Source organism: Leucopleurus acutus (assembly GCF_964270905.1).
Source record: "Leucopleurus acutus genome assembly, chromosome: 14".
NCBI classification, from domain to species: Eukaryota; Metazoa; Chordata; class Mammalia; order Artiodactyla; family Delphinidae; genus Leucopleurus; species Leucopleurus acutus.
The window spans coordinates 30141616-30164159 of NC_139156.1; the positions used below are offsets into that span (position 1 = coordinate 30141616).

At 49.5% G+C, this 22544-nt stretch overlaps 2 protein-coding genes across 3 annotated transcripts; both read right to left on the minus strand.

The window, feature by feature from the left end:
- Positions 1-332: 332 nt before the first annotated feature.
- Positions 333-21884, minus strand: HOGA1 (4-hydroxy-2-oxoglutarate aldolase 1). Of its 2 annotated transcripts, none has more exons than XM_082854001.1 (7): positions 21466-21876; positions 10841-10969; positions 10487-10614; positions 9859-9993; positions 9504-9600; positions 7655-7788; positions 333-1966 (listed from the first exon to the last, which is right to left on the minus strand). In XM_082854001.1, exons 1-7 carry the CDS (start codon positions 21674-21676, stop codon positions 1817-1819), a joined length of 984 nt encoding a protein of 327 aa, XP_082710127.1. In that variant the 5' UTR covers positions 21677-21876; the 3' UTR covers positions 333-1816. The 2 variants fall into 2 exon arrangements, with proteins under 2 accessions (XP_082710127.1, XP_082710128.1); XM_082854002.1 differs by lacking the exon at positions 333-1966 and adding an exon at positions 5389-5700 and having other exon boundaries at positions 21466-21884.
- LOC309971163 (uncharacterized protein C10orf62) lies at positions 17069-18745 on the minus strand. Its single transcript, XM_082854000.1, has one exon. It carries the CDS (start codon positions 18208-18210, stop codon positions 17161-17163), a length of 1050 nt encoding a protein of 349 aa, XP_082710126.1. The 5' UTR covers positions 18211-18745; the 3' UTR covers positions 17069-17160.
- Positions 21885-22544: the final 660 nt, after the last annotated feature.

Sequence of the window (22544 nt, forward strand, 5' to 3'; positions counted from 1 at the left end):
GAGTGCCCAAGTCCTGAGACCATTTATTGTCACACCTGTTGGGTTACCTCAGGCAAGTCTTTCTCTGAACATCCACCTTCCATGCTAACCCATTCACTTGCATGACCTTATAAGCCCTGAGAGGAAGGTACCATTATTATCCCTGTATTACAGATGAAGTTCAGGGCAGTTAAATAGTTTTCTAAGGTCTTGCAGACACTAAGGTACAAATCCAAGAATGGAAATCCCAGAGACTGAGCTCTTCACCAGTATTCTAGGCTGCCTCCCTAGCCCTAACTTTTTGCCCCATCCCTAAACCTGATTCTCCTCTGAGCCCAGATCTTCCAGAAGTTGCCTGTGAGAAGAGCCCAGGTGCTAAGCCCCAAGCTTCAGTGCCAACCAGATGCCCAGTTTCTGCTGAAGATTGATACCTTTTATATTCTCTCCTTTAGCCCTTGCCCTAAACAAGGATCTGTTTACCTTTCTTTCAAACGAGAGTAGTTTTTTTTTATTTATTTATTTTTTATGAGAATAGTTTTTAAAAAATTCATCTCAGGTTTTCTGCCACTAGTCAGATATCACTGAATAAGTTTAAACTTTTTTTTTTTTTTTTTTTTTTTTTTGGCTGCGTTGCTTGTGGGATCTTAATTCCCTGACTAGGGACTGAATGCAGGCCCTCGGAAGTGAGAGCGCGGATTGCTACCACTGGACCGCCAGGGAATTCCCAAGGTTGAACATTTTAGAGAAAGCAGCCTTTTAATGAATGTGCTGAGTGTTTCTAAATATCTCACTTGAACCTATTTGCCTCTTACCTCTACCATTTAAAACGTCAATAACTTTTTCCCTAGGCCTCCAATAATCTAATGGTTATGTTTGCTCAGTATTCTTAGGGCCTCTCTCAGAGCTGGGAAAACACAGACCTTGGGAGCTAAATTGCCTCTGGGAAGGTTCTTGATATCTGGGCTGGAAACCTAAGATCTGCATAGCAGTGGAGTGTTAATCTGTACATAGCCACACTAATTTAACTTATTCAATTTTATTGCAGTAACAAAGTAATTGTTCCTAACAATAAAAGCAGAGTGTGTATAGGCAAGAGGATGGTCCTATCTCAGGCCAAGTCCCCTTTCCTAATGTTTCAGACCTGGGTTGGCTAGAATAGCCTTCTAGAATGGAACATTTATCCACCAGCTGTCATTATTTACCAGTTCTGGCAAGCCACTGGGCTGTCTCACTGGTGCACGTGATGGTTGGGATAAAGGCTAGAGACAATATGAGATCAATCAAAATAGGTTTAGGAAAGGATTAGAATGCAGCTTGCGGGGTGGAGGGGTATCTTTGAAAGACCAGTGACACCTTTCTGATCAGGTTTCCCAACCTATTGCTTCCCCTGGAAGGAGTCAGAAGTTGGGTTCTCAGGAGTCACCCTGGCTTCCTGCTGCACTGTGCTGGACTCAGGTTTGTACCCCCCAAGTCTAAGCAGTCTTCCTTTCAGTAAAACATGGCATTTCTGTGCCCAACTGCCCCCGTGACTTTCCCCTCTGGGTCCTGGTTCACGTGTCTCGGGGGATAGAAAAGCACAGTAGAGAGACAAGTAAGTCATTGCTCCTTCCCAGATTGAAGGTCTCTAGAGACCCAGGGTTCAGGATACAAATGCAAGAGGTCACGGGGCCAGGAGAACAGGAAACGAGCGTGCATGGCAGCGCCTGGAGAGAGGCTACCTGGATGACTGAAATAAGAAGAGGGGCCTTGAACCCTCGTCCCCCCGCGTTCCTCTTCAGGCTGCTACCGCAAGGCAAGAGGCTGGGATGTGCGCGGTCCAGCCGTCCCGTCCTCACGCTCAGAGCCAGCCGTTGCTGGTGAAATCCAGGCGCAGCGCCTCCTCCTGGGCGGCGCTCAGCTGCTGCAAGGGGGCGCGGCAGGGGCCTCCGTAGTAGCCAAACCAGTCCATGGTTTTCTTCAGCCCCGGGATCCCGAAGCGCCGGGTCACCTGAGGAGCAGGGCCTGTTAGAGGAGACTCGGGAGTCCCCTGCACACACATCTGGGACCCAGACATGTGTCACTTGCAGAAAGTTAGGGTTCCCACCCTTCCCTCCCGGTAAACTAACTACCAAATCTATGACACCCAGGGTAGGTCACCAGAAGGCAGGTCGGCAGTAGAGAACACAATGCCAAAACCTAGAATGAAGGCAGGCACCTGCTTTGGTTTTAGGAGAGAAATCCGCCCCATCGGGGAGGAGAGTGGCATTCGGTCCTCAAACTGCGTTGGGAGAAGGCGGCAGCGCTGTGGGTCTGGGCGGTAGAGACTCACTGGTCTGCAGCCCAGTTCCCTGGAACCTGACTCAGGGCACACCAGGAGTGGAGAGTCGGAACAGCCCAGACCTCTACTGCCCCCGCAGCAGGGTCCCTCCCCATGCACCCATAGCTCCTCCCTGACCCCAACTCCAAATGCTCTCACAGGGAAAACAATGCATCCTTGTCCGAAGAAGTTTCACTCTGTAACCTTGTATCATTTACTTATCTCTGAGCAAGTTCACTTGCCTAAAACACGAGGGGGCCGGATAACACGATCTCTAAAGTCTTTTCCATTGTAGTGGGAGATCTAATTTAAAATCATGCATGGAGTTTTACAGAAAATGAAGAATCAAGTTTCTTTGTGTTTAGCATAGCAACGGGTTGTTTCATGCTGTTGGGAAGTGTTAGATTAATCTTTGACTACCTAAAAACTAAGAAAGTAATTATTACTTAATAAAGTTTCATTTTGAGGGAAGTAAAACCTTAGAAATATGGGCTTCATGAAGGGTAAAACTAATAAAAGAGGTTGTTTGGGGTAAAGAGGCTGGGAACCACTGATGAATGACTGGCTAATAACTATTCACCACTAGAGGCCAGTAGACTTTAACAAGCCTCTTCCCAGACCTGGCCCCCATCATGTTCTAATAACCTGAGCATTTCACCCAAAACCTGACTAGGGTGGGAAAGACGATGGAAACAAGAAGTACCTAGAGGAAAGCTTTCTTCCACATAAGGGTCTGAAGATCTCTGATTTGCTCCTCTTCAGATGCTGAGAAAGGGTTGAACACTTTGGAGGTAAAAAACAGGGAAAATCCTAAATATAGCCTGGGCAGGAGGCCGGCTGGGTGGGAGGGCAGTGGACGCACATTGTGTTCGAGCAGGGCAGGGCAATAAGGTGACATCAAGCTGCTCTTGGGGTGGCTGAGCCTACAGCCCGGGCAGCAGAAAGGTGTTCCAGACATTCCTGAGTGTGTGCCCAGAGTTGGCACAGGACGGGGCGCAGAGTGAAGGGTAAGGCAGGATGGCATGCCAAGGGCTAGGAAGGCAGCAAGTATCCTCTCTTCCCAAAGGACAGCCCAAGCTGCTTCGTCTATCAAATTAGGAGGTAACAACATCTACCCCATGTCACAAGAATTGGATGAGAAAAATGCCACTATTTAGGCCAGACCTGAAGTGGCCTGGAAACTCCTCCTCTTCCTATCCGGGTGGTCTGCAGGTTCTGGGACCTTCTCTCTCACAGGCAGATGGGACAGGGAGAGAAGAAGTCCTGCCCCAGTGGAATGTCAGAATGTATAGTACAGCCTGGGCCCTGATGGGGCTCAGCTGAAAGGCCCTCATTTCTGCAATTCTTATACCCTATCTGTAGCCCGTCCTATCCCAGGAGAACCTTCACATCCAGGGAAACTCATGCTTGCCTCCTCAGCTGTCCTTTCTCTAAATCTGAGTTAATCTGTCCTTTTGAGGTAAAGATATAAGCTGTGAGGGAAATCTAGAGCCCTCCCACCACTTTCCCAAAGAAAACATTGCCAGGCTCTGTCTGGGACTATTGCCTCAGAGGCAAAACTCAGTCACAAGACAAATATTTAATGCAATATTAAAAAAAAAATGCAAGGGCTTCCCTGGTGGCGCAGTGGTTGAGAGTCCGCCTGCCGATGCAGGGGACACAGGATCGTGCCCTAGTCTGGGAAGATCCCACATGCCGCGGAGCGGCTAGGCCCACGAGCCATGGCTGCTGAGCCTGCGCGTCCAGAGCCTGTGCTCCACAACGGGAGAGGCCACAACAGTGAGAGGCCCGCGTACGGGAAAAAAAAAAAAAAAAAGATGTCAATGGAGGCCACACGAGTAGCAGTAAGAAGGCACTTCTACCCCTTTCAGCTACGGAGGTATCCGTAGAGGCCTAGTGTGGAGCCATTATTATTTCTAAACTCCCAAAAAAGAAATCTTCAGGCCCAGATGGTTTCAATGGAGAATTGTTTTTTAGCGTTTAAAGAAGACTTAACATCAATTCTCACAGCCTGTTCCAGAAAACAGAAGAGGAGGGAACACTTCCCAATCAATTAATGAAGCTATTTTTACCCTGATACCAAAATCAGACAAAGACAGGAAAGAAAGAAAGAAAGAAAGAAAGAAGGAAGGAAGGAAAGAGGTGGGGGGGAGGAAGGAAGGAAGAAAGAAAAAGGACTACATACCAATATCTCTCATGAATATAGGCAGGAAAAACCCTTAATAAAATATTAACAAATAGAATTTGGCAATATATAAAAAGTTATACACCATGTGCAAGTGGGGTTTATCCCAGGGATATAAGTCTGGTTCAATATTTGAAAATTATTAATGTAACTTACCATATTAACAGGCTAAAGAGGAAAAAAAAAATCACATGGTCAAATCAATCAATGCAGAAAAAATTTGACAAAAATTAAACACCCATTCATGATTTTTAAATACTCTCTGAAAACTAGAATGAGGGAGAACTTCCTCAACTTGAAAAAGAGCATCTACAGAAACCTATAGCTAACATTGCACTTAACAGAGAAAGGCTGAATGCTTTTCTTTAAGATCAGAAACAAGGCAAGGATGTCCACTCTCCCTACTCTTATTCAACATAGTGCAGGAAGTTCTAGCCAGTGCAGTAAGGCAAGAAAGGAAATAAAAGGTATGCAGATCAGAAAGGAAGAAATAAAACATCCCCTATTTGTAGATGATATGATTGTCTATGTAGAAAATCCCAAGGAATATAGAAAAAAATCTCATAGAACCCATAAGTGAGTTCAGCAAAGTCATATGATACAACATAAAGAAGCAAAAATCCACTGTGTTTCTATACATACTAGCAATGAACATATGAATAGTGAAATTAAAAATACAATATCATTTATAATCACTCAAAAAATATGAGCCACTTGGGTGTAAATCTCTCAAAACTTGTATAGGACTGGTTTGCCAAAAACTGCAAAGTGCTGATGAAATAAATCAGCGAAGGTCTACATAAATGGAGACATAACCATATTCAAGGATTTGAAGACAACACAGTAAAAATGTCAATTGTTCCCAAATTGGTGTACAGGTTTAACACAATTCCTATCAAAATTCCAGCAAGTATTCGTAGACATACACAATATTTTTCTAAAATTTATATGGAAAGACAAATGATTTAGATTAGTTAAAACAATTTTTTGGGGAAAAAAAGAACAAAGTGGGAGGAATCAGTCTAGCTTAAAATCTTAAAATCTGATTTTAAGATTTATTACACACCTACAATAATCAAGTCTGTATGGTACCGCAGAGGGATAGATCAATGGAGAGAATAGAGAATCCAGAAATAGACCTACACAAATACACCCAACTGATTTTTGACAAAAGTGCAAAAGTAATTCAGTAAAGGAAAGATCCATCTTTTCAGCAGATGGTGCTGGAGCGAGTGGATATCTACAGGCCAAAAAAGAACATAAAAAAAAAATGAACCTTGATCTAAGTCTCATACGTTTTACAAAAATTAACTCAAAATGGGTCACAGGCTTGTAAAATATAAAACTTTTAGGAAAAAAATAGAAAAACTTTACAATCTAGTGCTAGGCAAAGAGTTCCTAGACTTGCATCAAAAGCATAAACATAAAAGAAAATATTGATAAATTAGACTTCCTCAAGATTAAAAACTTTTGCTCTGTAAAAGATCTGTTAAGAGAATGATGAGACTAGCTACAGACTGGGAGAAAATCTTTGCAAACCACATTTTTGACAAAGGACTAGTATCTAGAAGGTATAAAGAACTTCCAAAACTCAACAGTAAAAAAAAAAAAAAAAAAATCCAGTTGGAAAATGGGCAAGAGACATAAACAGACATTTCATCTAAGAGGATATATAGATGCCAAATAAATACATGACAAGATGTTCAACAGCATTAGCCATCAGAAAAATGTAAATTAAAACCACGAGATGTCACAACATGCCTATCAGAATGGCAAAAAAAATAAAAAGTCACAACACCAAATGCTGGTGAGGATGCAGAGAAACTGGGTCATGCATACATTTACACTGATGTAAATACAATATGGTACACTCACTATGGAAAACAGTTTCTTAAAACACTAAACTTGCAAACAACATACGACCCACCAATTGTGTATTTATCCCAGAAAAATGTAAATTTATGGTCACACAAAAACCTGTTCATAAATGTACATAGCAGCTTTACAACCAGCTTTCCTTCACCAAGAGAATGGTTAAACAAGCTGTTTATGGCCACACCATGAACTACTATGCAGCAATAAAAAGGAACTATTGCTTACATGTGCCTGAATGAATCTCCAGAAAATTATGCTGAGTGAAAAAAGCAAATCTCAAAAGGTTACAGACTAAAAAAAAAAAAAAAAAGATTTGTTCATAGAGGAAATAAAAAGGTTATAGGCTATCTGATTCCATTTATATAACAGTCTTGAACTGATAAAATTATAAAAATGAACATATCTGTGATTGCCAGGGGTTAAGGAGGGGGTGGGGGCAGGAGATGAGTAGGTGTGGCTCTAAAAGGATAACACGAGGGATCCTCATGGTGCTGGAAATATTCTGTATCTTGACTGTATACATGTCAAAATCCTGGCTGCAATTTCATGCTACAGCTTTTTAAGATGTTACCATTGGGGGAAACAGGGTAATAGGTACTTGGGATCTCCCGGTATTGTTTCTTATAATTTCACGTGAATCTACAATAATCCTAAAATTAAAAGTTTAATTTAAAATATGAATAAAGACATGTCTCCAGGGACACACGTTTTTCTTTATGCCTCAGACTCCAATATGGCTCAGCACAGCGCTGCCTGCAATTGACAAGCATTCCATCTTGCCTCTTCTCCTTGACTTGCCCAGCAGAGCTGGGGTACACAGTCTGACTACAGAACGGATTATTTGAAGACAGGACTTTCCTGGGAAAGCTGCGCTCTGAATACCTCCAGCCTTCCCACTCCTTTATTACTCTCAATCATTCTATTTTTCAGGATCTGGCCCCTTATAAAGCTGACATAAAGGCCCATGTTTCCCTCTCTTTAGGCAGGGCATCTCTAAGTGAGGTTCCAGGATTCCTGATGTCATAATCATCCAGGATGCTTGTCTCAATGACTGTTCCTGAGCCTAAAGGAGTAGAATTTTAACCAGCTCCCTAAATGAATTCTAATGCACACGTAAGTTTGAGAACCAATGTGGTTCGACTTTGTTCCTGAAGTCAAGATTTTCTGGGGAGGCACAAAGAGTTCCCACACTGGGATGTTCTCTAAAAGGACTTTCTGAAAGGGAAGAGACCAAGTGGGGACCCCTGTGCCAGCACTGGCTCCTGTTCCAATGAGGACACAGACCACCCCCACTCTGGGTCCATTGGCTGGGAACTCACCGCAGTGTTTGGCTCAATGAGACGGTGCTGCAGCTTCTGGGCATCTTCCCATTGCCCTGTGAGGCAGAGTCGCTCCAGCTGGCACACCTGAGCCCCCAGGACATTGGCCAGGGCACACACGCCCCCTACAGCTCCTGCCACAGAGTAAGATGCAGAATACCAGCCAGAGCCTCTGCCTGCAGAGAATTCCAAATCCTGGTCCCCAGCACCCCTTTGTTCTGGGCAGACAGGCTGTGCATTTCTAGGCCACTGGTTAGCCATATCTGAGACATGCTCTGTGAGTTCACAGATTTCCAGAGAGAACATTTCCAGCATATTCCAAATAGACTCCCACAGGCTGAGGGGCAGGGAGCAGAGCCTGAAGGCTAACTCAAGGACAGTTCCTTCCCTGCACACCCCTCCCTCCACCCCCCACCCCCTGCAGAGTAGAGTCCCACCTGCCAGTTGACACCTCCACGATCCTCCAATAGCCCCCTGACTCATCAGCCCTGGAAGGGGATGGAGTGGATGGGAAGCCTTTGCTCTACTGAAATTTTATTCCCCGCAGTGAATTCAGCCTGGGACAGCAGTGAGGGAGAGGTTAGGGGAGGGGAAAGAGCACTAGACAGAGGCAGGAGACCCGGCATTTCCTCCCACTGGCTGCATGAACTTGGACAAGTTATCAACCCTCTCCAGTTCTCTTTGTTCTCATGTGGGCAATGAAAACGGGCTGGCTGTGATCTCAGAGGTTCCTGCCGCTTCTGCCAGCCTGTGAGTGTGATTCCAAAGCTAGTTAGGGGTGACTCAAAGCAGAGTGGCCTCAAGACTGGAGAGAGAGTAGGCATTTCAAGCTAATGCTAATATAGCTTGAATGAGCTAATATAGATGCCATTTATTGAAAACCTACTATGTGCCGAGCACTATGGCAGACATAGGGCCAATGCTCTCTAACCCTCATAGCACCTCCCTGCTTTGCAGAGTAGAAACTAGGCCCAGAAAGGTCATGTACTTTTCCCTCTTGGTTCTCAGTGAATAAATGGCAGAGCTCAGATTCCAGCTCAGATCCCCAACTTCCAGAGCCTGTGATATTTCCACCTACCACACTCTCAGGAATGAAGCATAAATGGGTCCCTTCTACTCTCCCCTTTAGAGACTGTGACAAGGCAGAGGGGAGCTACACAGGACCTACACTACAAGTCAAAGTCTGCAGAGACAAGAGAGAATAGGAACCAGCATTTTCCCCTGCATCGTTGGAAAAGTAACTCAAATCTACACTCACTGGGGCTTCAGCTGAAGGGAGCAGAGGCTTCCCTCCGCTCCATGGCTCAAATCCAGTCTGAACCCAAGGACCTTGACCCCAAGCAGATAAGAGCAGTTGGTCTAATGGTGACATTCCTAGGATCCTGGACTGGAACAGAGTCTGATCAGGCAGCTGAAGACCCCCAGCCCAACCCCGCAGGCCTGACAATTCATTCTGGCCTGGACCCACGGAGAGAGGAAAATGCACCCCCAGACTAGTGGGAAGGGCCCCAAGGCCTCTTCCCTCAGAGGATGATTTACAAGGTGAGATTAAAGGAGCTACGTTTGTCACCTAAGCAGGGAGCTTGAGACTTCGAGCAAACTGTAGGCATCCCCCCTACAGGCCAGGGATTGTACTCGGCCACCCTCCTCTGCCCAACAAGGTCACCCACAAGCACCCACTCTTCAGATAAGTAAGCAGTGTGCCAGACCTCTGAGGTTTCTGAGCAGGCAGGCTGGCAAAGGCCCCCTCTACACCCAGTCCTGGCCCTCGCCATCTCTCCCAGCAGAACCCAGCTGCCTACGTATATCTTGGTCACGCATCACAGTTTGAGAGCAGTGAGAGGCCTACCCACGGCATAGCTGGCCAGCAGGAAGCCAGCCGATCCAGCCAACACCTGGAAATCCTGCCTCCTGGTCTTGTGAACAATCAGCCCGATCCTGGTCACCTGTAACGGCAAACCTGGTGTGAGAGCTGGGCCCACAAGCTCTGCCACCAGCCTGGATGGGGGCTGGGCAAGTGTGGGAGAATGAGAGCCCAGGTCCCAGAGAGATGCCTCAAAGTTCAGATGAACCCCAGAGAGCCCACAGGACAGAGGGAACCCACACAGGAGCCCAGGACTGAAGCGGGTCCCAGAGCTGCCCGGAAGTTGGTAGCAAAAGAGAAGAGGAGGAGGGCGCCCCAGCCGAGAGCTGCTGCCACTCACATCACCACCGCTGTCCTTGATGCCCACGATATTCGGGTGCTGGGAAAGCGTGACCACCGCATCCACAGGCAGGTCCAGCCCCGTGTTGGCTGGGACACTGTAGAGCACCACAGGAATTGGAGACAGGTCAGCAACCTGAGGGGCACAGAGAAGAGAGGAGAGGGCAGCTGCCCCAGGCCTGAGGCGGTCCAGGCTTGGGTCTCTGCAGGGCTACCTGGACAGGCCCACCTGCTGGGCTAGAAGTCACAGTGCTATGCACCCTGATTGCAAGCACTAATCCTGGCTAACACTTAGGAGTGCTTTCTGCGTGTCAGGCACAGTTCTAAGTCCTTTATGTTTTGATTGAATTTAGTCCTCACAACCACCCTGGAGGAAGATTCCATTATTCCTCCCATTTGGGAGGGGAGGAAACAGCAATACAGCTTGGTTAGGTCAGTCACCCACTGTCACACAGCTGGTAGCTGGTGGCATCCCTCCCCTTTCCCAAAGCTGCCATTCATGGGAAGTAGGCTCACCACTCTGCTCCCAGCTTCTCTCATCTCCCCTCCCCTCCCCAAGCAGTATCTCTGCCTCACCCAGCTTCCTCTTGGCCCCAGACCTCAAGCCCACACCCACCCCTCACACCCACCTTGGTGTAGTGGTGAATGAGGGCGGCGCTGTTCATGCGGCCGTGATAGTAGCAAGGAGTCACCACCATGGCGGCGTCAGCCCCGACCTGGGCCATGCTCAACGTCATCTCCACCGTGGCCTGAGTGGCTGCAGGAGGAAGGAGGAAGTCTTCCCTACAGGCCGCGGTGGGCGAGGGCAGGAGGCAGAGGACTGGGCTGGGACCCTGGGGCAAGCAAGGGGCGCAGAGCAGAAGAGACAGAGCAAGCGCTAGACCGGACCCAGCCCCGGGTCAGGGAGCCCGCCCCCGCCCCCGCCCCCGCCCCCGCCCCCGCCCCCAGCAGCTACCGCCAGGGCCGGGGCATTAAGGCCTCACACTCGCAGCCCGAGCCGGCTAGCAGGAGCTTGTCCCTGGGCAGGGCCTGGCGCACGCGGCTCACCACCTCCAGGCGCTCACTGCTGGTCAGGAAGGGGAACTCGCCGTTGGAGCCCTGGACCACGAAGCCTGCAAGAGAGGCAACACCTTCCCACGTGCTTGTGAAAAAGCGGATGTTGGACTTATGCTCACCCAGGCTCCTACCTCCCCGACACCACAGTTTATCACACATTTCCGTCCCAGTCCTGATGCAGGCAGAGCGTGCTACCCAGCTGCCGTGACAGTGTTCACACTATTTTTCTTTGTTTTAATGAGATATTTTAGGCATGCCACAAAGAATAGTTAATAATAGAATCCACATCGGTGTACCCAGCACCCACGACACCTGCCCCCCACCCCGTCACCGTCCTCTTCCTCACCTCTGGCGTGTCTCAAGTGGTTATTGTTCCCATTCATGTCTTTATACCCTTAAAACATACATCTGGACCCATAAACAATCTATAAGATGGGTTTTGCCATTTAAAACATTATAGAGATGGAATCACACTTACATAACATTCTGCAGTTTGCCGTTTTTGCTCACCATTGTGCTTTGCACCTTGGCCACAGCAGTACAGGGAGCTCTGATTCATTCACTTTCATTGCTGTATAATATTCTCTTGTGAAGTTAGACCACAATTTACTTTTCATTCTCCCTTTGATGACATTTAGAATACATCCTAATTTTGCTATTACAGACAATGCTGAAACAAACACGTTTAAAAGTTTCTCTCAGTTTAGATACTTAGGCGTGTAAAGGCTGAGTCGCATGTAAGTGCATCTTCACGTGCCAAAACTCTAATTAGCCAGTTCATGCCCCAGCAGCACATAGAAAAAAATGCTAGTGCTCATCCACACCAATACTGAGTATTGTCAGAACTAATTTTTGCCCATATTCTGGGTGGAAAATGATGTCTCATTATTTTTTTTTTTTTTTTTTGCGTTACGCGGGCCTCTCACTGCTGTGGCCTCTCCCGCCGCCGAGCACAGGCTCCGGACGCGCAGGCTCAGCGGCCATGGCTCACGGGCCCAGCCGCTCTGCGGCACGTGGGATCCTCCCGGACCGGGGCACGAACCCGCATCCCCTGCATCGGCCGGTGGACTCCCAACCACTGCGCCACCAGGGAAGCCCACATCTCACTATTTTATTTTGCATTTTCCTTTTATAACCATCATCTGTGAGATTTCTAACTTTACCAGTTAAAGGTGTCAACACTTATATCCATGAGAGACCAGTAGAATTGATGCTCTTCAGCTGAATCTAAACGGAATGTTAAACCATTTTCCTCTCAGCTTTTTTCGTTTTACTTTCTCATTCCTGTTCTTTCTCCTCTCCATTCCATTTCAATTTTTTTTTCTTAAATACAGCGTACAATAAACGAAGATTATTAATAAATAGAAGACCGTTTGGGAGGAAGGAAAGAAAAGAAAGCCAGGGGCAATGTTGGTATACAAAATCCCTGCCATACAGTTCTGATGGGCCAGAAATTTGACTTGGAGCTTCCTGACAGTCAAAGCTAAAAGGGAAACGTGGTCAGCTGACAGATATGTAGAAATCAAGATAAAGCAAAGCAGCTGTCCTGGAGAAACACAGCGTTTCCTGGCACTGGGACCAAGAGAGGTTGTTCCTATGAGTCATCCTTAAGGGGACACAGTGTGATGGGGAGACAACTTTACACCACAAACCTCTCTCTGTGCTGTTCACTCTACCGTTAAAGTCCACTGAGTGGGTTGCCAGAAGAGCTCACCGGATACTTAGCATATTTCCCCCAGTTTTTGCCTTGGTAACATCGCAGGGAACATCTTGAAGCAAACAGATTTTGGCTTCTGTTGCATTGCCTCCTCAGGATCAATTCCTCCGTGTCAGGCTAGGGGCCTATGGTGGGAGCCTCCTTCTGTCTTGCTCCATAAGGCCACAGTGATTTCCCAGTGCATCACCCCACTTGCAGAATTGCCAACCCCAGAGAGGGCTCCAATCCAGCCACGATTGGACCAGCACCCTCTGGCTAAGAATTTAGAGAACAAGCTCTTGCCACTGCCTCCGCAACATTTCCTGCCAGCCCCCTTGAAGGGGGCTTCTTGCTTCAGACATGTCTCCAGACACAGTCACTCACTCCCAAGTCCCCTTTCATTCTGGTGGTCAGTTCCAGAAGCCTCCAGTCCCCACAGTTGGACTTGGCCTAAACAGCAGGACAGCTGGGTCTTGAGCTCCCCCTGTGCTCAAGACTCCTAGTGGCTTCTCCTCATTTCATTTAAGGGAGCATCCGACCCAGGCCTGACTCCCAAGAAGGAAGAGATGCCAGGCTGGGGGAGGGGAAGTGTGATAGCGTCAGGCAGGCGCTGGACTCCAGTCCCTCTGGTTACTGGGCAAGTCACAGCGCTCTCTGAGACCCCATTTCCTTTTCTTTGGGACGACAATAAAGTCACTTCAATCCTACCTGATAGGGCTGTCTTAAAGGCTCAAATGAGAAAATGTAGGAGAAAGAAAGCACTTTGAATTCTGTGAACTGATACTGCCAAGAACCCCCTCCTTCTCCTTGACCAGATGTCCAGTTTCAGGCCTAATGTGCCACCATGGTGTAGAGGTGGGGCTAAAGGAGAGGAAAAGGCCAGGGTTCCAGATGGGTGGGGAGTGAGGAAAGTGAGCGGTGGGGAAGCAGGGAGCAGCACAGTAGGGTTGTCAGAGCCCGGGTTTAACTCCCAGTGTGGCCCCTCGCCAGCTCTGAGCCCTTGGGCAAATGGTTTAACCAAACCTCAGCTTCCCCAACTGAAAAATGGGCGTAATATTGGTGCCCTTTTTCAAGACTTGTGAAGTTTCAATGAGATACTATTTGTGAAGTGCTTGGAATAGCTAGAACCTGGCATTCAATATGTTAGCTGTAATCATTATATTAGTCAGAGGAGTGCTCAAGCCTTAAATCAGGAGGGTGGCAACTTTCAGTCTGAGGAGGGGGAGGATGGCTGGTGTGGGACGGGAGGCTGCACTCAGGAACCTCTCAGGCCCCCTCCAGCTCTAAGAGGAAAGAGACTCATTTCAGAAGCTTCTCTCCCTTGCCGCCATGGTTATTCTGGCTGCTCTCGGGAGCCAGAAAGGCTTGGTGAGGGGAGTAGGTGGGGGCTGAGGACACACAAGCAACAGGGTGATTTACTGTGGCCAAAAGGAATCACAGTCTCTTTTATGTAAGTAGTATCCCCAGTCAGTGTTATGCCCCTTGGCCCATCATCATTGCCACCCCCTCCGAGAAGTCTTCCTGGGATCAAGCCTTCACTGGACATCTCTCCTCTGAACTTCCATTACCTATTCCTTGTCCTTCCCTGCTGCTTACTCAAAAGTGCACAGAGATCCTCAGAACCCTTCAATCTGCCCGACCCCCACCTGTTGGGACTTGACAAAATTTCTCAAACTGGCCTCTGCTGTGAAATGAGGAAATTGGATGGGACAGTCTCTTAAGTTCTCTTTGCCTTGAGGCTTTGGAGTCACTTTTCGGGCTTTTCCTCCTCTCTTTTGCCTATCTCTAAATGTTCCCCTCCAGCCAAACTGACTGTCAGGGTCCCCAGACACACTGCCATCATCCTGCCTCTACACCTTTGCTCCTGTACCTTTCTCTCTGCCCAGAACACCTCCCTAGTTGCAGCCCCTCAGACGCTGCAAGAACCATGAAGCCTTTCCTTAATCCCCCTCTCCCTTGTGCTCCATAGCATTTTGTCCTTGCCCAGCACTTGCCCTACCTTGTCTAGAAGCATCAAGATCAAAGATGGTGTCCTCATTTTGGCCTCCTTCGTGACACCCAGCACACTGCCTGTGGACATGTGCGTTGACAATTTGTTGTATAAAAGAAAAATTGTCCCAAACCTGGTCTAGGGCAGAACTTTTTTGCATGATGTAATTCATAACCTCCCACTAGGAAGAAATGAAAGTTCCTGATGAAATGCTTAAGCAATTTCCTAATGAGCTTCAATGGAATTAAGCCTTGGTCTGGGAAACCAGCCACTCTCCCAGCAGACTCTCAGACAAGAGTCTAGTGACTGTTAACCTCTCTTCTTTCTATCTAGTCTAACAATGATCTAACCATTCTCTTTTCTTATAAAAATATCCTTTCCAAGAGTATATACTTGAGTTGGCTGCTTAGAAGCTATTTTTGTTGCAGCACAACTGTAATAAAACTTTGATATCACTCTTAACTAAATTGCCTGAAAACTTCTTTGAATTTTTAATTTGAACTGCTTTCCAATTTACAGGAAAGTTGCAAAAATGGTACAGGGCATTTCCATACATCCCTCCCCCAGCCCCCTACTAATGACAACATCTTACCTAACTAGAGTACAATGATCAGAACCAAAGACTTAACATTGGTACAATGCTAACTACACACTTTGAATTTTGCCAGTTTGAAACTTTTTAAAAGTTAAGATTCCAAAGTCATAATTAGCTAATCTGAAATTTTATGTAATAAGTTTTTAATAAGGGATTTAAGGTCTTCCAGATAAATGCATGCATTTTATGCATTTTAACAATCACTTACAGAAGCCAAACCTCACTGCTCTCGCCTTCCATCTAATTAGCAGCTCCCAACATTTTCCAGTATGATTGACCCTATTTTTTTCCAACTAAGATTTTTATTATGAAGTCCTTTTTTTTTTTTTTTTGGCTGCGCTGTGCAGCATGGGGTATCCTAGTTCCCCAACCAGGGATCTTACCTGCGCCCCCTGCAGTGGAAGCGTGGAGTCTCACCCACTGGACCGCCAGGGATGTCCCTATTATGAAGTACTTTAAATACACACACACACACACACACACACACACACACACACACACACACATCAACATTTATATAAAGTCACTTATTAGTAATGTCAAAAATATTCAAATACTCCCAACTATGCTCCCTAAAATCAATTGACAACATTTAGGGTGTTTACAGATCTAACCATCCTTTGCAATGATTCTGGGCACCTTCTTCCTGGAGTTGGAGGCCCACAGGTTGGCAACCACTGGTAAATCCATAATAGATGCAAATGGTAAGAAATTTCTACGTAAAGGAGACACTGGAGGTTAGACAGTGCCATGAAGCTGACTCCTCTCAAGTTTCATGGGGGAGACAGCTGCCTCCCCTTAACTGCCTAACTGGGGGTCACTGCTTGCTCCAGAAATGGCTTTGTGAAACCCAGGAAGAGGCAAGGAGAGTCCCAGGCTTGCCGGAGGGCACCGCGAGTGTCAGGACATGTGGGAAGAGGACAGGGATAAGTATAAGAGAGATAGGCCCACTGGGGGATGGTGGACATCGGACTCGGGGGTAGCACAGGGCAGGGGTTCGGGGTACGGGCTTTGGACTTAGGCCAAGCTGGGCTCTGACCCCAGCAACATCACTTACTGTCTAGGCTGTCTCAGGAAAATTACACCTCTGAGCCTCACTACAAAATGGAGATAACATAATACCCTCCTCATGGGGCTGTGCCGTAACACAACACGGAACATGGCATATACCAAACACTCAAAAAAAGGTGGGCAGAGCTACTGGTAGTACTAATCCTACTACAGTTTAGCAGTACTGCAACAGAGGCAGCCCCAGCAAGAGTAGCATGAACAAGGAGAGAGCATATGGCACGGTAGCTCTGAAGGTAGGCGGTGGGGAGGCACCAACACGGATCCCAGTGCGGGCAGGGAGAGGGCGGTAGTACACAGGGTGACTTACATCCCACCCCTGCTTACTTCCTGGCTTCTCAAAGCCTGTCTCTCCCCACTCCTCCCAACTCCCAGCTGCTCCCTCCTTCCTTGGTAGCAGCAGGTCGGTGGCAGTTGAGCCCCCTGGAGATTCCCCACGCCCAGAAACTGAGACCCGGGAGGCCGAATTATGGAGTCTCGAATCAGCCCACATGAAGAGGACTGTGGGAGGAGGAACCCTCTCCCCAGAGGCCCGCCCAGACGTGGGGCTGGCCACAAAGCCCTCAGACCCAGAGTGAAGGTATACAAGGCTTTATTGGCTCAGTTCCAGGCAGCTGGCATCAGCGTGGTGCTCTCAGCTGCTCCTGGGATCTGCCTCGCGCATCCTCTCTTGCTGGGTCTTCCGTGGCCTGCGAGTCTGTCTCAGCTGCTTCAATTCCCCCCAGCTCTCCCTCCATCAGGGGCCATCAGTGGCAGACCCCGCTCACAGAATCCAAGGGACCCGGGACCCCTGTGAGGGCCTGGGCCACATAGTTTGCCCCATCGGAGAGACGGACCACATAGGATGCCTGTGCTTGTGTGCCAGCCCTGTGGGGGGAAGGGGCATCTCCATCTGTGGTTAGGTGGCTTTAAAGGGCTGGTAGGCCTGGTGGCTGCTGTTCGGCGGGCTGTGGCACGGGTGGCTCGGGTGGCTTGGATAACCCTGGTGGCCATGGTGGCCATGGCTATGGAAGGTGTGCATGTGGTTGGCACCAGCTGTGGTGGTTTCCTGCTGGGTGAGGAAATTCCCTTTCAGCTTCATCTCCACCTCCTCGAGGGCCTTCAGCTCCTCCTGGCTGATGTCCTTGGACTCCAGGTGGCCTGAGTTCTGGCAAGCCATGGCACGCTGCAACATGGAGATAGCCAGCTGCTGCCCCTTGGTGTCAATCTCCTTGGTACAGGCAGCCACGGCGGCCCACGTGGCCTCATCCGTGGACGAGGGTTTCCCAGACTCCTCGTGGGTCTCTTTGGTCACTGAGGTCCCAGACATCCTCTGCTTGCTGGTCAAGGGCTCCCGGTGAAGAGCAGTGCCCTCTTCTCCTTGCCTCGTGGTGAAGGTGTCCACAGGAATCGTGGTGCTGGCCTCCCCGCTGCCGCTCTCAGGCTGGGCAGCAGCACCGCTGCTGCAGGCCCCGGCGCTGTGGCTGCAGGTGGGGCTGCTGCCGGCAGCCAGCTTCTCTTCGGAAAGACAGCTGAAGTGCGATTTGATCCAGCTCTCCTTCCTTGCTTTGTCGCTTTCTGGTGGCTCCTGCTCGTCTTGTGCAGTCTCAGAATCTATCTTCCTTCTCCTCTTCCTCTGCATCCACAACATGAGGGCTCCACCTCCGAGTAAGAGGGCGGTCCCCAGCACCACCCTGCGTGATGGTTGCTGGATGAGCTCCAAGAAGGTCTCCAGGACCCCACGCCAGGCGGGCAGAGCTAAGAGCACACTGGGAGTCGGGGAGCCCAGATGGTATGGCTCATGCTTGAAAGGACAGGCTCCCCGAGGTTGTCTGGCAGGCAGGCCCCACGCTGTGCCCTCCCTAGGCTGCCCCTCCCACCTCAGCAATGAACCCCATTGTGAGGAAGGTGGTTGAGGGGCGGGGCGGGGAGAGGTCACAGGATCCTTTATGTCTAGTCTGACCGGCATGGGCTGAGGCCTGGGACCTTTCTCCCACCCTGACAGCTGTCCCCAAGGTCAGTGGAAGGGTAGCTTCCCCAATTCTGAGTCCCTTCTGCCTCCTGCTTGTGACCTGTTCTGCAAGTCAGGCCTTCTTATCGTCCAGTCTTTGGTTTCTCTTCCTCCCCATCTGATGGCACCCAAGGGGCAGAAGCTGTTGGGTCAAGCTGGCCATGGTTGAAAGACCCCCTTGGCTGGGCTGGCATCCATTCCTGGCTGCCTAAGGCTAGTGTCTCCCTCCATGAAGGGCCGAGCCCCACTGCCAGCTCAGTGCATTCCATCCCCACTTACAGCCCCCAGCCCCATAACAGAGAGGGTCCGGAAGCCAAAGGGGTCCAGAAAGGAGCTCATTCTGGAGTAACATGAGGTCACAATTGGGGGGAAGACAAGCAGTAGGCTGAGAAGGCAGAATACGCAGGACAGGAGACTTCAGCCCGTCCCAGATCCCTGGGGCTGTTTCAGGATGGGGGCTGCTACCTCTTGCCTTAATGCACCTGCAAACCCAGAATTTGCCCCCAACTCCCCTGTAAGTGGGCAGAGTTCAGGTTATGAGTGGGTGGGCCAGCTGGCCAGGCTCTCTGTGCGTACAGACAACTGAGAGTCTGACCATCAATCCCAAATTATACCCAGGGCCTCTCAGGGCAGAAACAGGCCTGGGCCACTCCCAGAGGTGTATGACACATTTTTCAATGCCAAATAGGGTTATAAAAATTGTGATATTTTAAACAAAATATTTTATTTAACGAACTAATGGCTTTAATATACATAAAATATTATACCTTATCACGAGAAACCATAGTCTTCCCTTCATAATAAGGGAATAAGACAGAAGCTTAAGGTTTTCTGGGAAAAATCACCTCCCTGATCCTGCTGGAGTACCTCTGGGGTCATCCACTAACCTCATTTGGAAATAACAATTCAAAGTTCATCTCTGAGGTTGTTTGTGGGTGTGAGTTCAGGGACCAATGGCCCTTCTGCAAAAACCCTTCCCTCTGGTCTCCGGTTATAAGTTTTATTTAAAAAGAATACTCTTTATTCAAATAATTAGTACAAATTAAATATGCTGAAAAAAATAAGTAATAAATAGAGCTGCACAGTTTCAGGCAATGCCTTTCAGAAGAATCTCTTAACTCTTCACTAATTCATCAAGGGCAGGTTCCCATCTCCTCTTTGGAGGACCTTTAACTCATTGCAGGAGGCCCTGGCAATGTGATACGTGACGGTTCCCTCCCCTGCCCCTGAGTTTGGGCTGCAAAAGGGGGTGAGGATCCAGCAAGAGAGACATAGATTTTCGCGCTAGAGTGGCTCACTGCTCCCTTCCCAGGCAACCCGGCTGCATCCTGGGAGCTGTGACTGGGCCCTACGGCCCGGTGTTATCTGTGCCAGGACCTCGGGTTTGGGTTCCTTGGGAGGACTGTGTTGAATGCTGTGGCCCGGTTGCCATTCTAAAATGAGGAAGCTGGATCAGAGGTTCAGTGATTTTTCCAAGGTCGCCGTAACTAGCAGAACTAGAACTCCTACAGGTCTTCTAACTCCGGGTGTTGGGCTCTTCTACACAGTGCCCCGCTCCCCCATGTGCGGGGGTAAGAGAGAGCTGAGGTGGGAGCTGGTGCCTGCGTAGTTTACCAATGGCCAGCCTGCCAAACCCTCTGCAGCCTGTGCTCCTAGGCACCCCTGTCCCCACTGCAGCAGTGAGTTGTGGGGAGGGGGAAGGAAGGGTCCAGAGAAGAGCCTGGGGCGCAGGCAGACACTGGATGCAAAGTCTACCCTCCCCACCCCCTGCACTAGGGTGTCCTTGAACCTGGGAGGTGAAGCAGAGTCTTCGTTTAGAGATTCAAGGAGCTTCTCACTTTGCTTCAAGAGATCCGGGCCTCAGCCCAAACCTTCAGGCTCCAATGAGCTGAGCCCCAGCAGAAATGTACTTAGAGTTTGTGTCACTGCTCAGTGTGGACGTCCACAGGGCATTCACTGGCCGCTAGGGAAGGTTCACATCGCCTCAGCACTGAGATACGAATGGGGTCTCAGTCATGCCAGCGGGCACTGTCACACGCGGCTCTGCCCGCAGTGGCGATCACACTGTCATTCTAATCATCGTTATCACTGGAATCCACACCTTCTCATGTACATACCCTTCACAATTTACAGCATGCTTTCACTTGCATTCTCTCAGATTCTTCTCCCCACCCTCCTATGATGTGGCCATTATTACTCCCACGTGTCAGATGGGGAAACTGAGCTTTAGAGAGATCTCACAGCTAAGTCAGTGGCTGAGCTGTGGTTTGAATCAAGAGTGCACGTTCCCAACTGCTCCACTGCATTACTCCAGTCGGAACCACTCCATTCCCAAGTTGGTGCCCATCAGGTCTGTTTATTAGAATCTGACCTAGCGACTCATCAGTCAGTGCAGTGGAGTGAAACGGAGCATGGCTGTGCAGTCAGACCTGAGTTCAAATCCCAGCTCAGCCACGTATTAGCTGAGTGACCTTGGGCAAGTGATCTCGTCACTCTGAGCCCCAGCTTCCCAGTCTGTGAAATAGGCCTATTGAGAGCACTGCCTCAGGGAACTGTCACGGGTGATGGATGAGGGTGGGCAGGGCAGGACCGGCAGAATTTGCCGCTTCTTTTATCTTCATTTATCGTGCCTGTGGCTGTGTTGTATGTTGAGTGTCACAAATATGATCTGGTCCCTGATCTCAGAGAGGGGAGGCCCATGTGTAACAGGGGAAATGAGTCAGAGGATCCAGGACAGGAATTAATTTGGCCGAGGGAGGCTTTGCCAGGAAGAGAGTGTGCAAACAAGGCTTTGAGGGAGATGAGCCCGCTGGTGGGGCTGCCACGTGACACCCCGCTACCCTCACATCTGCACAGAGTGGCTGGTTGACAAAGGCTTTCACACCCATGATCTAGTTTCATCCTCACAATAATGCTGGGCTAAGAACTTCAACAGTTTACAGCTGGGGAAACTGAGGCAGAGGAGATTCAACCCAAGATCACAGGCCAACCCAAGAGGAGATTCAACCCAAGATCACAACCCAAGATTCCTGCCTGGCTCCTGACTCCAGACCAATGCCCCCCTGTTCCTCTCCCATAATAAAATGACTCCCAGGGTACCCGACTGACCAAGAGCAGCTCGAAAGAGCCTGTGTACCCTCCTCTGGTTGCTGGCTGAGGAGACCAGGGTCATTCACATCTCCCCAACTCCCACAGCAGACAGACCCTGCTTACCTCGGAAGGGAAAGGTGCCCAGTTTGTGCAGATTCTCCACCAGTTTCCCATAGTCCACCTCGGCCGTGGCAGTGAAGGGGGTGGTCACAGGGGGGTAGATGCCTGAGATGTCCACCTTCCTCCCCTCCCCTGAGGCCCAGCCCCCCACGGTGCTGGACAAGGCCCTGCTCAGCCCCTGCCTCACAGAGGACCAGACTCGGGGGCCCAGCATCTCCACAGGAGGCTCAAAGCCCAGCTGGTCTCTGCCCCCGAGGGATGCTGAATTTGGACTCCTTCCTACCCCAGTTAATGATCTATGTGTCTGGTTAAAAATTTGCTGCCCCCTGACTTGTTGGCTCTCAGGCAGGCCTGGGCTGGGTGTTTCCAGGGTCAGAGGCTAGGCCTGTTGGCTCCAGGGAGGTCTTCCCTCCCCCTGGGGAGCAGCTGGAGAAATGCCACAACCCAGTGTCCCTGTGGCCAGACGGAGGACTGGTTCCTGGGGTCCTTACACAAAAGGGTGCCTCCAGCGGGGCCCGGCCCTCCTCCCACAATTCCCAGCCCCAAAGCCAGGAGCCAGGCTGGCTTCCCCACTTCCGCGTGGCAGCTGAGAGCTTGGCGGAGCCGATTGGCTGAGCCGGCCCTTCCCTGTGGGAGGCGAGGCTGGCTGGATGAGACCTGTGATCTGCCGCCACTGCCCCACTCCCCTGCCAAGCTCCTCCCACCAAGCCTGCCATGTGACAGGCCCGTGCTGGTCACACACAGCCCCACAGGACGGCTGTCACCAGGAGGGGACCCCAGGACAAGTGCCCTGGGAAGCTGATCCACTTTGGGACTTGGGAAGTGGGGTGGCAGGAAAGAAGCAAAAAGAGGCCTTGTTAGGAAAAGCAGCAGGGCTGGCTCAGGGGGGCCGAAGGGCTCCAAGTTCCCCTCTTGCCTGAGCCCACCCTTGCCCCCAGTCTTCCTTCATTCCTAAATGTTTTAGGCACAAATAGAAATGAACATCACACACAGCAAAAATGACTTTTTGTTTTAATTGCGGTAGCTTGTGGGGGCTCCCGGGGCGTACAGAGGTATGATGCGGTCCTCAGCTCTGGGGGCCA

Coding starts and splice junctions, on each gene's coding strand:
- HOGA1 (XM_082854001.1), bottom strand. CDS start 21,676: ATGCTGGGCCCCCGAGTCTGGTCCTCTGTGAGGCAGGGGCTGAGCAGG. Junction 10,970..21,465: donor GGGCACCTTTCCCTTCCGAG/GTAAGCAGGGTC, acceptor CCTCTCTTGCAG/GCTTCGTGGTCCAGGGCTCC. Junction 10,615..10,840: donor AGCCGGCTCGGGCTGCGAGT/GTGAGGCCTTAA, acceptor TTCCTCCTGCAG/CCACTCAGGCCACGGTGGAG.
- LOC309971163 (XM_082854000.1), bottom strand. CDS start 18,210: ATGCCGGTCAGACTAGACATAAAGGATCCTGTGACCTCTCCCCGCCCC.